The sequence below is a fragment of the Anas platyrhynchos genome, chromosome 2, assembly GCF_047663525.1.
Source record: "Anas platyrhynchos isolate ZD024472 breed Pekin duck chromosome 2, IASCAAS_PekinDuck_T2T, whole genome shotgun sequence".
NCBI lineage: Eukaryota > Metazoa > Chordata > Aves > Anseriformes > Anatidae > Anas > Anas platyrhynchos.
The window spans coordinates 22,039,449-22,053,122 of NC_092588.1; the positions used below are offsets into that span (position 1 = coordinate 22,039,449).

A 13,674-nucleotide genomic window follows, 5' to 3' on the forward strand; every position below is an offset into this window, starting at 1 on the left:
GGGGAAAAGTGCTGCTGGCAGTGCTGTCTTAGGGAGATCAATAATGGAAAGCATGCTGCAGTCTCTTTATTTGGAGAGCAGAGCAGGCTACTACTTCACACACTTCTGTGAGAAGTCAGGGAATAAGGTATGAGCATTTTCCTACCCTGTGATAATTTAGTCCATAATTGACTGAATGCCAAGTTATAGAGGGCAGCCAGACTGAAAAAAAAAAAAAGAAAAATTGGAGAAAGAAAGATTGATGACTGGATGAATTATTACTTGTGAGACTACAATCCCTCAACAACAATAAACTGTTCATATGTATATTCAAACTAATGACAGGTCTTAACCAAGCTGTCAGATCCTAACTGTCTCAAACCTATTGGAAATCTGAATGTACCATCAGGAATAAAAAAAAAGACTAATCGTTTTTAAAAACTGGCCTTTAACTTGGCAGAAAAAATGAGGTCTTAACCCACAAAAACATTTTTTATAAAGATGGAAAATCCGCTATGCTATTACTCATGATAATCTGTCTCATTCTTGCTTGTTGGGTTAGCGATGTCCAAACTCTCCAATGTTTTAAAAACGTTCTTCTACTTCCATGAAGCTTTTTGGATTTCTGAGAAACATAACACTGTTTCTTCCCTGCAGTCAGTAAAGTCATCATTCATTGCTGGGTGTAAATTGAAGATTGGTTGGAACAATTTATTGATCTGGGTCAGTGTTTAGTGGCTTTTGAGGAACATTGAGTCTTTAGGGGAGACTTGAATACGATCAAGACGGACATCTGTTTCACTGCTAACACAACCCAGAATTGAGCAGCAGTAGCTAGAAATGCCTTTGGCTACCAGAAGGAAAAAGTCAACATTTTCAAAGTTGAATACCTTCAACTAAAAATGTTAAATGTGTACAGATAGAATCTAAGTAAAAGTAACTCATTTTTCATGGGAGATAGGCACCAACCCACATATCCTCTAGTGCAGGTGCCAAACTCCTTTGAAAATTATTTCCTTAAGGGCTTGTCTAAAACTGTGGAACCTACTTCATTTATATGCCAGGTTTCATAGGCTAAAGTTTGTGGAAAAAAGTTTCCTGCCCCTATCTTTTTGAAACACATTCATTATTGTCCAATGATGGTGGTTTCAGGGTATTTTTCAGATCCAAACACCATAATTAAAACAGAGGATTTGGGGAAAGATTTAGACTCCTTTTTTTAAAAGATAATTTGGCATTTGTTTGAATTTATGAACTGGTTCCAAGACACTATGCCTCAGAAATTCATGTAACAAAAATTCAACGATAGTCACAGTAACATATATCAAGTATACAATATTTAATTGTTTTGGTTATTGCTGCAAAATGCTGTTTCACCGTGGCACAAATTCTGCATGTCCATTATCAGCATTTCTTCTTAAGTGCTGGCTTTATGCCACTGAAATGTGGTTACTCTTCAAATGTTAACTACAATGTTAACAATTTTAATGGCCAATTATGCATAAAGGATACAATAAAAGATATAGTATCACAGTGACGATGCCATTAAATATGTTGTCCTTCTGCCAGTATGCAACAGAAGATTAAATCCATTTTAAATTGAGCTTGATTTATGATGACCCCAAGGAGCTAAATAATTACTTGCATTGGAAACTCAACCTTCTATAAATGCCTGATATTCGGGTAGTAATAACTTACATTTTTTTTCATCTTTAGTTGTGGAAGAACAGTGCGTACTTTTGGGCTGACCTACAGGCTTATCATCAGCTTTTCTACCAAGAAACTCTTCATCCCTTCAAAATATGCAAGCAAGCTCAAGTAAGTTGTAAATAATGTATTTTTTCTTCACAAATAAATTCGTTCATTCCCTTCACAAATGCTTTTGTTCAGTGTAAAGACTGAAAAGAAGATAGAAAAGTTTCCAAATCTTGACAACTCACACCAAAGTATATCTGGTTTTGGACAATAAAAGAAGCTCTTTGGCTTACTTCCACAGAATGTCTTGATTTAAATGTTAAACATGCATAGTTTCATTTCTAGGCTCTGTTGTCTGTTCCCAGTTTTATCTATTATACTCAGTTTACCTAATCTCCCCTTTGCTACTCTACGTCGTATTTGGAAACCTCCTGTTTAGTGTTAACATCTGTGATAACACTTTTTTATAAACCATCTAATCATGTTTTACCTTTCTTTCCATCTCCTACGTGGGTTAAAATTGCAGGTCTTGTAGTCCAGGCCTCAGATATTGACCTTAAGTCATGAAAATGGATCTTTCAGTTGTCAGTCCTGATTTTCCTTTTCTGGTTGTCAGGGCATTCATACTCTTTACATAAGCATCTCCTCCACCCCCAGATTTGATCTTTAGACCCTTATTTACTGTCAAGCATAATGGATGTTTCCTATAAACAAGTATTTTTAATAGAATATGCACTTTAAGTCAGGGAATAAAACAAATCTAAGCTGGTTCACCCCAGGCCATGGGTACTGATAGCTCTTACTGACTGCAAAATAGTCTGATACTGCCAGGAAAGGATACTACAGCAGTGTGATATTGTGAGAAGGATTCCAAGCAACTTTTAACATCATTTTGTGAAACTTCAGTCTGTTTTCCCTCTGTAAACCTTGTGTGGGAGTATATTCTATCTGCATACTTGAATATACGCTGTAATAGAGCAAAACTACTTCAGAGGTTGTTGGAGCAAATATCTCTAGGGAGCAGTGGAGAATAATCTCATTGTATGGCTTACACTATTGAGCATCTTGAATTCGTCTTCTCTTCTAACTTGGGAGTTTTACTGGGGCAAATGACACAACGTTGCATATTTGTCCATTTTTTTTCACTAGAATCGGTGTTAATTGTATGGAAACTCTAAGCAGAGGCTGAAACTTGGACTCCCTCTCCCTCTTGCATACTGGGTAACCTGAAGTACTACTTTGTTTATTTTTTTTTCCCCTTTAACTCTACCGATGGCATTCCTAAGGCTGACCATCTCCCATAGCTGCATGGGTTTGTGGCTAGGGACCTAGTTCACAACAGACATGTAAGCTGGCTGCCTCTCCTGGTGTCCTTCTTCAGAACTCTCATCTATCAAAGAAGCTGCACAAGCACGTTGGACAGCGTGGACGTTTTGTTCCTATCCTTTTAACTTTGTAGCTGAGTCTCTGAACTTGTGGTTGTCGTGGTTCTGCTCGAGTGGGCAGCCGAGCTCCACCACAGCCGCTCTCTCACTCCCCTCCTCAAAGAGGAATGGGGAGAAAATATGTGAAAGGGGCTCAAGGATTGAGATAAGGACGAGAAAATCACGCAATAATTAGTGTAACGGGCAAACCAGACTCAGCATAAGAAGACAGATAGTAAGATTTATTGCTCATTACTAACAAGCTAGAGAAGTGAGAAACAAAGGAAAGAAACCAAAAGCACCTCCCCCCCATCCACCCTCTTCCACCTCCTCCCCCCGAGCGGCGCAGGGGAACGGGGGAATGGGGGTTATGGTCAGTCTACAGCACTTCTTCTCTGCCGCTCCTTCTCGGTCACTCTCGTCCCCTGTGCTGTGGGGTCCCACCCACGGGATGCAGTCCTTGATGAACTGATCCGGCGTGGGCTTCCCACAGGCAGCAGCTCTTCCAGAACTGCTCCAGATATGGGTCCGTACCACGGGGTCCATCCCTCAGGAGAAAACTGCTCCAACCTGGCTCCCCTACGGGCAGCAGCTCCTGCCAGATCACCTGCTCCTGCGTGGTCTCCTCTCCACGGGCTACAGGTCCGGCCCGGAATCTGCTCCGGCAGGGGTCTTCCACAGGCGGCAGCCTCCGTCGGTGCAGGGCCACCTGCTCCACCGTGGTCTCCTCCACGGGCTGCAGCGTGGAACCCTGCTCCACCGTGGTACTCCATGGGCTGCAGGGGGACATCCTGCTTCACCATGGTCCTCACCACAGGCCACAGGGGACTTCTGCTCCGGCGCCTGGAGCACCTCTCCCCCTCCTTCTACACTGACCTTGGCACCTGCAAAGCTGTTTCTCACTCCCTTGACTCTCCCGGCTGCTGTGTGGCGCAGCAGTTTTTTCCCTGTCTTAAATATGCTCTCACAGAGGCGCAAAACAACATCGCTTATTGGCTCAGATTTGGAAAACAATGGGGCCCTTCCCAAACATGGGGCAGCTTCTAGATCTTTCTCACAGAAACCACCCCTATGGCCCCCTGCTACCAAAGCCTTGCCACGTAAACCCACTACATTCCACCCCTCGCCTCTGTGAAAAGCATATTTAAGATTACTCACAATATACTCTTACTTTACAATTATCACAACAACTTTCACAAATTTCACTTAAATCAAAAAGAAAACAAAATTCACCACATCAAAATAAACATAACATCATCACAGCACCGACAAGGTGGACATTTTACACACACACCACCCCTCGTCCCTTCACCACACTAACATCTCACAGTTACTGCTTTCTTAAATTCTTCACAACTTGTACATTCTTAACAATCATCCTGCGCATATTTTGCCCGTTACTTCTACCAACTATCATCCTTATCTCAAATTCCTCGAGCCCCACGTTGGGCGCCAAAAAGGACTGTCGTGGTTCTGCTCGAGTGGGCAGCCGAGCTCCACCACAGCCGCTCTCTCACTCCCCTCCTCAAAGAGGAATGGGGAGAAAATATGTGAAAGGGGCTCAAGGATTGAGATAAGGACGAGAAAATCACGCAATAATTAGTGTAACGGGCAAACCAGACTCAGCATAAGAAGACAGATAGTAAGATTTATTGCTCATTACTAACAAGCTAGAGAAGTGAGAAACAAAGGAAAGAAACCAAAAGCACCTCCCCCCCATCCACCCTCTTCCACCTCCTCCCCCCGAGCGGCGCAGGGGAACGGGGGAATGGGGGTTATGGTCAGTCTACAGCACTTCTTCTCTGCCGCTCCTTCTCGGTCACTCTCGTCCCCTGTGCTGTGGGGTCCCACCCACGGGATGCAGTCCTTGATGAACTGATCCGGCGTGGGCTTCCCACAGGCAGCAGCTCTTCCAGAACTGCTCCAGATATGGGTCCGTACCACGGGGTCCATCCCTCAGGAGAAAACTGCTCCAACCTGGCTCCCCTACGGGCAGCAGCTCCTGCCAGATCACCTGCTCCTGCGTGGTCTCCTCTCCACGGGCTACAGGTCCGGCCCGGAATCTGCTCCGGCAGGGGTCTTCCACAGGCGGCAGCCTCCGTCGGTGCAGGGCCACCTGCTCCACCGTGGTCTCCTCCACGGGCTGCAGCGTGGAACCCTGCTCCACCGTGGTACTCCATGGGCTGCAGGGGGACATCCTGCTTCACCATGGTCCTCACCACAGGCCACAGGGGACTTCTGCTCCGGCGCCTGGAGCACCTCTCCCCCTCCTTCTACACTGACCTTGGCACCTGCAAAGCTGTTTCTCACTCCCTTGACTCTCCCGGCTGCTGTGTGGCGCAGCAGTTTTTTCCCTGTCTTAAATATGCTCTCACAGAGGCGCAAAACAACATCGCTTATTGGCTCAGATTTGGAAAACAATGGGGCCCTTCCCAAACATGGGGCAGCTTCTAGATCTTTCTCACAGAAACCACCCCTATGGCCCCCTGCTACCAAAGCCTTGCCACGTAAACCCACTACAGTGGTATACTTAACTAGATAATCTTTGGGGAAACTTGATAGTGACTGTTACTCAGAAAAGTCAAGATGTTGGAGATTCACAAACAGATTGGATAAATCCCTCTTTCCATTAGGCAAAGATATACTGGCCCAAATTTACTGTGCCATTTGTGGGCATGGTTAGCTTGTTTAATCAGAGAGTTAGGAGTGTGGCAGTGGCACTCTGTGTAAAGTCAAAAACATGAGAAAATTATTATTTTTTTTTTTAAGTAAAAAAAATAATTATTTAACCTACTGTATGTAGACTGTGTCTTGATCTTCCTGTATATTTTTCGTAGACCAGTCTTAGGTTATGGTCTATGATGATCTTAGGTTAAGAGCTACAATTCAGTTTTTAATTCAGATTAATTTCACACCATCTTCCTCTCTTTTTGATACGGTTGCATGGTTGAAAATTACGGCTCAGGTCTTTTTTATTTTTCTTATCAAAATTTCCAGCGCTGGCCTGGTGGTGACAGCAGAACATCGCACAATCGGTGTTACTAAGCAATTGCAAAGAGCTACGTACACATAGCCATTAAAGTAAATACATCAAAACGAAATATGTGAAACTGTTCCATTAGCATAACTAACAGCTGAAATGTAACATAACAAATCAACACATGTGCTGCAACATTTGGTATCATTCTCAAGCTTGCCTTTTAAGGCTGCACAAAAATTATTCTTGTTTTCATTGGAACACTGTTAAGAGTCAAGCTGCATCCAATCTACAGGGTCTGCTTATGGAAAAGATGCTCTCCCAGATTCTGTGCTCACCTTTGGCACAATAAGATAGTCATACCAAATACTCCTAAGAGAATGTGGATCAGATTCTACCAACACATCATCCTATGTATTTTATTATTTATTACAGAAAAAGACATGCAGAGTATTCTGTATGTGTTCTGCCTGCTTCCTGTTAGGAACAAGAGCAAACCTGGATTGCTGTGTGTCTGCTACTCATTGTTTCATTTGTTAGGTATTTTTATATAGCTTTATGATAGAGAAGCACATTCATTCAGGGGGATGTATATTCATTCATTCAGGGAAAAATAAACAAACAAAAACAAACAAACAAGCAAACAAACAAACAAACAAAAACATAGAGTGAGGATGAAATCTGATACATAAGAAAAGTGATGGGTATTGGTAATCACCCAGGAACGTATGTCATTATTCACTATAACCATACACGTGGGAGTGTAAAATAAATTGGGAAAGAAAAACAATAAAGAAACGGATGCATCCTTTGAAAAAAAAATGTTACTTAGAGTTGGAAAGTTTAATATAGCTATGGGAAGTACAATATTTTAACACTAGAATCAGCTTAGATAAAGGAAATTTTCATTAGTGTGAAGTTCTAGGGTCAGATGCAAGATTTATGTTAATGGAAAGTGATGATGGAGGTTAAGGCAGTGCAGCTTTTCCATTTAAGGCCAGGCAGTGCATTGTATTCTTCCCATCATGTAACTGTGTCAAGCAGCTGCACAAGCCCCTCATTTAGATCAGTGCAATATCCACACCAAAGGGCAGCAATACGAAGCATTTGGACTTAAATTTTTGGTGTTTTTTTTGCTTCACTCTAGTCATTCTGAGGTTACTTACCAAAGCCTTCTCATCTAAGGTGAATTCACAAAAAAACCCAAGGCCTGAACAATCCCTGATTTGAAAATTAGTAGAAGAGACCAAACTCTTAATCTGAATTTCCTGAACATTTCATATTTTCAGATTTGTGCCATCATAATTAATGTCAAGATGCAAACTCTGATCAAAATTCCAGATCAGGGTTTTGGGCTGGATCCATCACTTCTAATGCACTTACAGGAAAATGTATAGCTGGCAGGTAGGAAAGTTCTCTGTATTTTACAAAAGAAACAAAACATCGAGTAAATGAAGCATGATGTGCACTTGATATCACATGCCTAAGATTTTTGTAAGAGTTCTATAAACTTCAAATTCATATAATGTCATTTTTTTTTCTGTTGATCCTTTAGGACACTGCCCAATACCACAGTTTCACTGTTCCACTGAGACTGAGAAAACCATAAAGTTTCTGTGACATAGGAATCTAAAAAGGCTATGATCATTCTATTTAAAAGGACAGAATGCTTTTTTTTTTTTTTCTCCTTTTTTTCTTTTTCCTCTTGCTAATTTCATCGCCCAGTGTTGAAGGCTGTGTTTTTTCCTCTTTTCTGACATGCCTAGAACTCTTAGCAGTTGGTCTTCCCACAGTCCTTGCATTGAAATCAGCACAGACCTACAGATGTGCCTGCACCCTCAGCAGGGGACACCCCATTTGCAAGTGCATGCAGTCAATTTATTGCTTTGTGATGTTATGTTTTTACTTGGTGGGTCAAATTCCATAGCAATGGATTCTCACAAGGATTAAAGCAAAAAGATGGCATCACACCAAATTGTCAGACAGTGTGAATCTGCATCCTTCAAAGGTGAAGAGGCTGTACTGATTACAGCTCTGAGTGTCTGATTCTTCATGTTTGGAAAAGTGCACAACTAGGTTTAGAGGTTTAACCACCTCTAAATTTCTGTTTCACATGTATTACCAGCCCTAACAATTGTCTATGGAAAAACAAACAAACAAAAAAGAAAGTATTTCTTTATTATGCACTAATTTTTCATATGAAATTAAACAGGGTTAGAGAGAAGTTTTGCAGGTCGAGTAGCCTGCAAAGGCAGTCCCTAATACAGCAAAACATTACAACAGTGTTTGTGTGAGCAGATTGCCAATAGGTTTTGGACTATTAAAAATTTCAGAAATCTAGGCAATTTCTGACCCTGTAGGTAGATATTTTTTGTCATCTCGAAAGAATAATGGTAAAAATATTTAAGTTAATCCATTGCGTACGAAATCATGAGGGAAAGAGGAACACCACCTAGTAAGTTGTGTTTTTTCATTTTTATTTTATTTTATTCTTAAATCTTTACTGAAAATGACCAGCCATTTAAGGAATGAGGCTAAATGTGTGTGAAAATATTGAGGACCTATTTTAGCCCCTTTCACCTATTTGCAGGTTGCTTGTGTGGTTTTATGAGTCATGACAGGTGAACCAATATATCCCTAATGATGAATAAAATGGTTAACCTCTCTTTAAAAAATCTATTTCTAAAGAGATCGCATCTTTTTATCATTGGGCTGTTCCTTTCTACTTTGTCTGTCTTTCATTTTACATGGATTGGATCAGGCTAGTACATAAATGAAGCTCTAGTAGTTTTAGGGTTTTCCAAAGTATCACTGTGAACCTAATTAATGGTCTCCCTGTTAAATTTCAATTTATTCAGGGATTTGCTGAGAAGGCTATAAGTTAGGATAAATGTGGTCTTGTTCTTTGGCTAGGACTCTACATGTGAATTTCCTATTTCCTCAGCCATACCCTTCCACCTGTGGGCTGCACTGATAAGGTGGTCCATAATAGCTACAACCAAGGTTGCCCAAAAAGGTGGTGATAAGGTGGTCTAAAATAGCTACAGTCTTTGTTTTCAGTGATTACATCTCCATAGAAAGGGAGTGGAATCCTGCAGAAACAGCAAATATACTAATTACAAGTTCTAATTGGAGGATGTCAGCTCTTGTAGCTCTGTATTCCTCAATGACCTGATACTGTGAGAATCTAAAGGGTGTGTTTAAAAGTCCAAAAGAATAGAGATGTAGTCTTGTACTATTGCTGTTTGAAAGAAAGAGTCTAATAAGTCAGAATTTGATCTAAGTCAAACAGAAATATAATTATTTAATGTACTCAAACATACTCTCACTGTGCTAGAAATCTAATCACAACAGTGTTCTATTATTGCTTGAAAACAGAGTAGATGTACTATTTTCCTCCTTCTACTGCTTTGCTCACCTACTAGTTACAGCTGGATTTTATCAGCATAAAGAAAAATGAGATTTATCAGAAACCTGCATTCTTCATTGTCAAAACTGTGTGAAAATAAATACTGAAGATGGACTCTTCAGTGCCGTCCTACAGAGAAGTTCTGTTTTTTTTCTACTAATCTGATCCCCAACCATATGTTTAAAAATAGTTGGACTTTGACAATGTGAATAAGAGAAAGCATTTATATGAATTTTATTATGGCAATCTCTCTTTTCACTTGATGTCTTAGCTGCAGTCAGCATTATGATGTATCAGGGAGATATTCTTGAATATATGCTTTCAAGATATTCCTGGAAGAAAGTGCTTTTCTCCGACTCTTCAGTATTGTCTTTCACAGCAATTTTTGAAACATTTAAAGTGAAAGAAGAATTTGATCTATGTGTCTGTTTGAAAAAAAAGAAGTCTTTTGGGAGGAAAAAAAAAAAAAAGACAAAAAAAGACTGTGCTTCAACAATGTGATGCTAGTGAAAAGAAAACATTCTCCAGGCTCTGTGTTTCTCTATTTTTGCATGTTGAATGGCAAATTCTGTGTGTTTCATAAAAAAAAGCGTATTATAAACCTTGCTTTGGTAAGGCTTTCTTCTGTTTTATTGCAGTTCCTTTATGCAACTTACATTGCCCCATCTGCCAGTATGGACATTGGACTTCATCAGAGGAAGAAAAACATGATTTATCAGAAAATTGACCCAGCTTTTGAGGATCTTTTTGACTTAGCAGAAGAATATATCCTCATTCTTCTGCTAGAACCATGGATGAAAATGGTGGAAGCAGACAAGTACAGTTACGGAAAGGTAATGGGCTTGGATGACACTGTGAAAAATTTCTGTCGTCAAAGAAAATCACAAGAACTTTCATATACAGCCTTTCCCCACTCCTGCACTTAATTCTGCTTCATTTACAGCCAGGAAGGGTGAAGTATTATGGGATATCTCACTCACACACTCCCTTCTACAAAGATGCAAGGAGTAGGCTGAGCTTCTTGTGAAGAGCAGACTTCCCCTTCAAAGGGGTGCTGCAGGCTTAAGAGACCCCACACTTGGTGGAATGGGGAGGAATGCCTCTTGCTACAGCAAAATTTATCTTTGTGCTGTGATGCTATAAAGTGATTTTGTCGTACAGTGGTTTTTTTTTTTTTACTACTTTCCTGCATGTAAGGAAAGTAGCATGTAAGACAAGTAGCAGAACTTATACGTAAATTTAAATTTGAGAATGGTCTTCTAGGCCTATTAGGAAGTCCTAAAAGGCCATTTCTAGGTGGTGGGTAGTACTACATGTTTAAGAATAGAGTATAAGGACAGAGAAAAAATGTACAGAAGCATTGCCAGCTTCAGCACTTTGCAATTGAGGAGGTTCATAAAGCAGATGTCTTGTTCACATTTTTGTGTTTAATAGTCTTTGATGACCTTTTTTCCCCATGACTTTATGTAAACGTGTCTTGGGTCACTGTATATCTTCAGCCTCACTGTAGCAGTTACGATCCATGGTTATGAAAACGAACCCAAATACTTATTTTGCTATGTCATCAAAGAAAATCACAAGAACCTTCATATGCATATAAAATATAAATACTTCTTTTGGTTCATTTTCAAATCCCTCCCTGGTAATTTCACCGGATGCCCTAATTCTATAAGCATGAGGAACAGTGAACAATTGTTATCTTGTCATATCCTTAGTGTTAATGCTTTTACATGTCTCTGTCATAACCCACTTCAATTACATCTCTTTGAAACTCACAAATCCGTGACTATTTAACTTCCCCTTTTACAGAAGTCAATTCATACCTTTCTTAAATTTGTCAATCCCATCTGTTTTTGCTATTTTATGTTCTTTTCATGAGAGGCAAGCAATACTTAAGATTTGTATGCGCTAAGGATTATGTAGTGGCAGAATGGTATTTTCTGTTTTGTTCTTTTTTTCCTTTCCTAATTGTTCCTATTATTCTAACCGCCTTTTGATTTCTGGTGAACTTTGAGTGGATGTGCAAAATGTAAGCTAATAGCCATCTGCAATGATTCCAAGATCTCTTTATTAAGTAATAGCAGCTAATGTAAAGTCCTATTTGGAGCTCATTTGAATGACCTAACATTTATTGTTGTTGAATTCAGCTGTCCTTGTATCACGCAGACATTAAGTATCCTGAAATCCTGCAGCTCTTCATGGTCAATTTATTTTTTTGCTTTGTGGAATCATTTTGCATACTTTGTTGTCTCCTCACTCACCTCCTTTTCCAGATAATTTCTGAATATATTTGAAAAAACAACTTCAGCACAGATCCCTAGGAGACTCCAATAGGAACCACACCCCATTATGAAAACTCTGTACTTCTTTATTTTTGATTTTCTACCTTCTAATTAATTCACAAGGGGACCTTCTATCTCATCCTGTGATAACTTAATTTCCTTAAGAAACTTTGAAAGTTTGAACATTGTTGAAACTTTCTAAAATGAAATATGGGAATCCAAACACATCTGCAAAATATTCTATTTAATTGTCAAGCTTTTCTGTGTTATTTTTTCCAAGCTATTCATCTAAAATTGTTTGTGACCTGCAGAATGACGTGTAATTGATTGGTGCTTTCATTAATCTGAAATTTTATTTACTTTCTATCAGACTAATATTAAAGTAATTTGAATATAATTTGCAAATGCATATTTTACATGTGTATGGTAATGTCTAGTATCTAGTGCTAATGCCTTGCAGAAGCACATGATCGGCTAAGCAGAGTATTAGGATACATAGGGCTCTGCTTTTGAGGATTCTGAATACAGCATTTTCACTGCTTCTAGTGATACAAGAACTCCTCCAAAGTAAGAATCAAAACCAAACCCTTACTTTATGTTAATTAAATGCATGTGTCAGGTAATACTTCCTTGAATTAACTGAGGATTAATCTATTCCTCTTTTGGTTTAGATGATGCTTTGCTTTGCAAGTGTTCAGTTACAGGCAGACTTTTAAGTAAGTGCCCTAATAATGCAAGCATCCTAATCAGAGATTGAAAAAAAAAATAGAACTAAGTCCTTTTGAATGCACAATATATGTGTTTGTGAAGAGTTATTATAAACAGACATAAAACAACCTGTTCTGGGAGGCACTCGAGTCTCTTTGTACTGGGTGCAGGCTGTTGCATTAGCCACACTCCTTCTGAGCACAAAGAAAAGGTCTGCTTTGTATTTTCTTCAGTCCCTGGCTCTACTCTCCCCCTTTGTTCTCCCATACATCAGGATGTATTTGGCCCATAATGAAACAAGATATTTTATCAAGAATTAGGTGAGTTCAAATTTGTTTATTTGGGACATAGTCAGTATATATCTACATTTTTATCTTTAAGCAAAACATGAAAACAGGAGAGTTCCTTTTTATTATTGACTCTCATCCTGCCTCTATCTGTTCTCTGTTTGAAGTTTGTGAAAAATGTTCTGAATTATTTTCTTATTTGCTTTTAAACTACATTTTCTTTTAAAGAAAAGAATACCCCAAAGCACTTTATAACAGTGGAATAGAGTTACACTGAGCCTAAGGACATTCAGATAAAATGGTGATTAGTGTGGTATTCATGTTTACATAAAAGTGTAATGAATATTAATCTAAAAACTCTTCTTTTTCTTGCATGCAAATTCTTGTTTAATTAGACCACAGCTTTCTAATATTTGTAATAGGAGTGCTAATCACTTTAATTAATTAATTGAGTCAGTTTTGCTAAATATCCTAAACCTACATTTGAATGGTTTAGTCAGCCGAGAGGGACACCAAACTATTCTTTACTCAGTTACGGATTGTTTGCACATAACATGGAGCATTACTCTAACTATACATGTACATGTAATGCTTCTAGTTAAGTTAAAAAATACCAACAATTAATGAGTTCCAATCATGTACAATTTACGGTTTTAAGGCACTAACTGTTATCAGACTGAAGAAAGGAACAGGACTGAGAGTCTGAAAGCTTTCAACTTAATTGTTTAGATATTATAGTAAGATGTCATCCTTGTCTCAAATTTCCTTTTCTGGAAACGTGTCACTTTATCTTTTTATTATTTCCCACTGAGAGTGATAGTTTTAAGACCTGGCTTTCTGCTTCTCAGTGACACTTTGGAATGCAATTTGCTGGTAGAGGCTATCAGGTAAGTCTCGCGTGCTTTACACATTA

General features: G+C 39.3%; 1 protein-coding gene across 3 annotated transcripts in view; it reads left to right on the top strand.

The window, feature by feature from the left end:
• The window catches only part of RGS22 (regulator of G protein signaling 22), a 72,927-nt gene that overhangs the window by 30,984 nt on the left and 28,269 nt on the right, over positions 1 to 13,674 (top strand). For all 3 annotated transcript variants that reach the window (XR_011807401.1, XM_072034440.1, XM_072034439.1), the window contains 3 exons: positions 2 to 127; positions 1,696 to 1,797; positions 10,123 to 10,317. Coding sequence is in view for 2 of the 3 variants with exons in the window: in XM_072034440.1 (XP_071890541.1) it covers positions 2 to 127; positions 1,696 to 1,797; positions 10,123 to 10,317 (423 nt within the window). In the remaining variant the exon portion in view is untranslated. The remainder of the gene's footprint in view (position 1; positions 128 to 1,695; positions 1,798 to 10,122; positions 10,318 to 13,674) is intronic.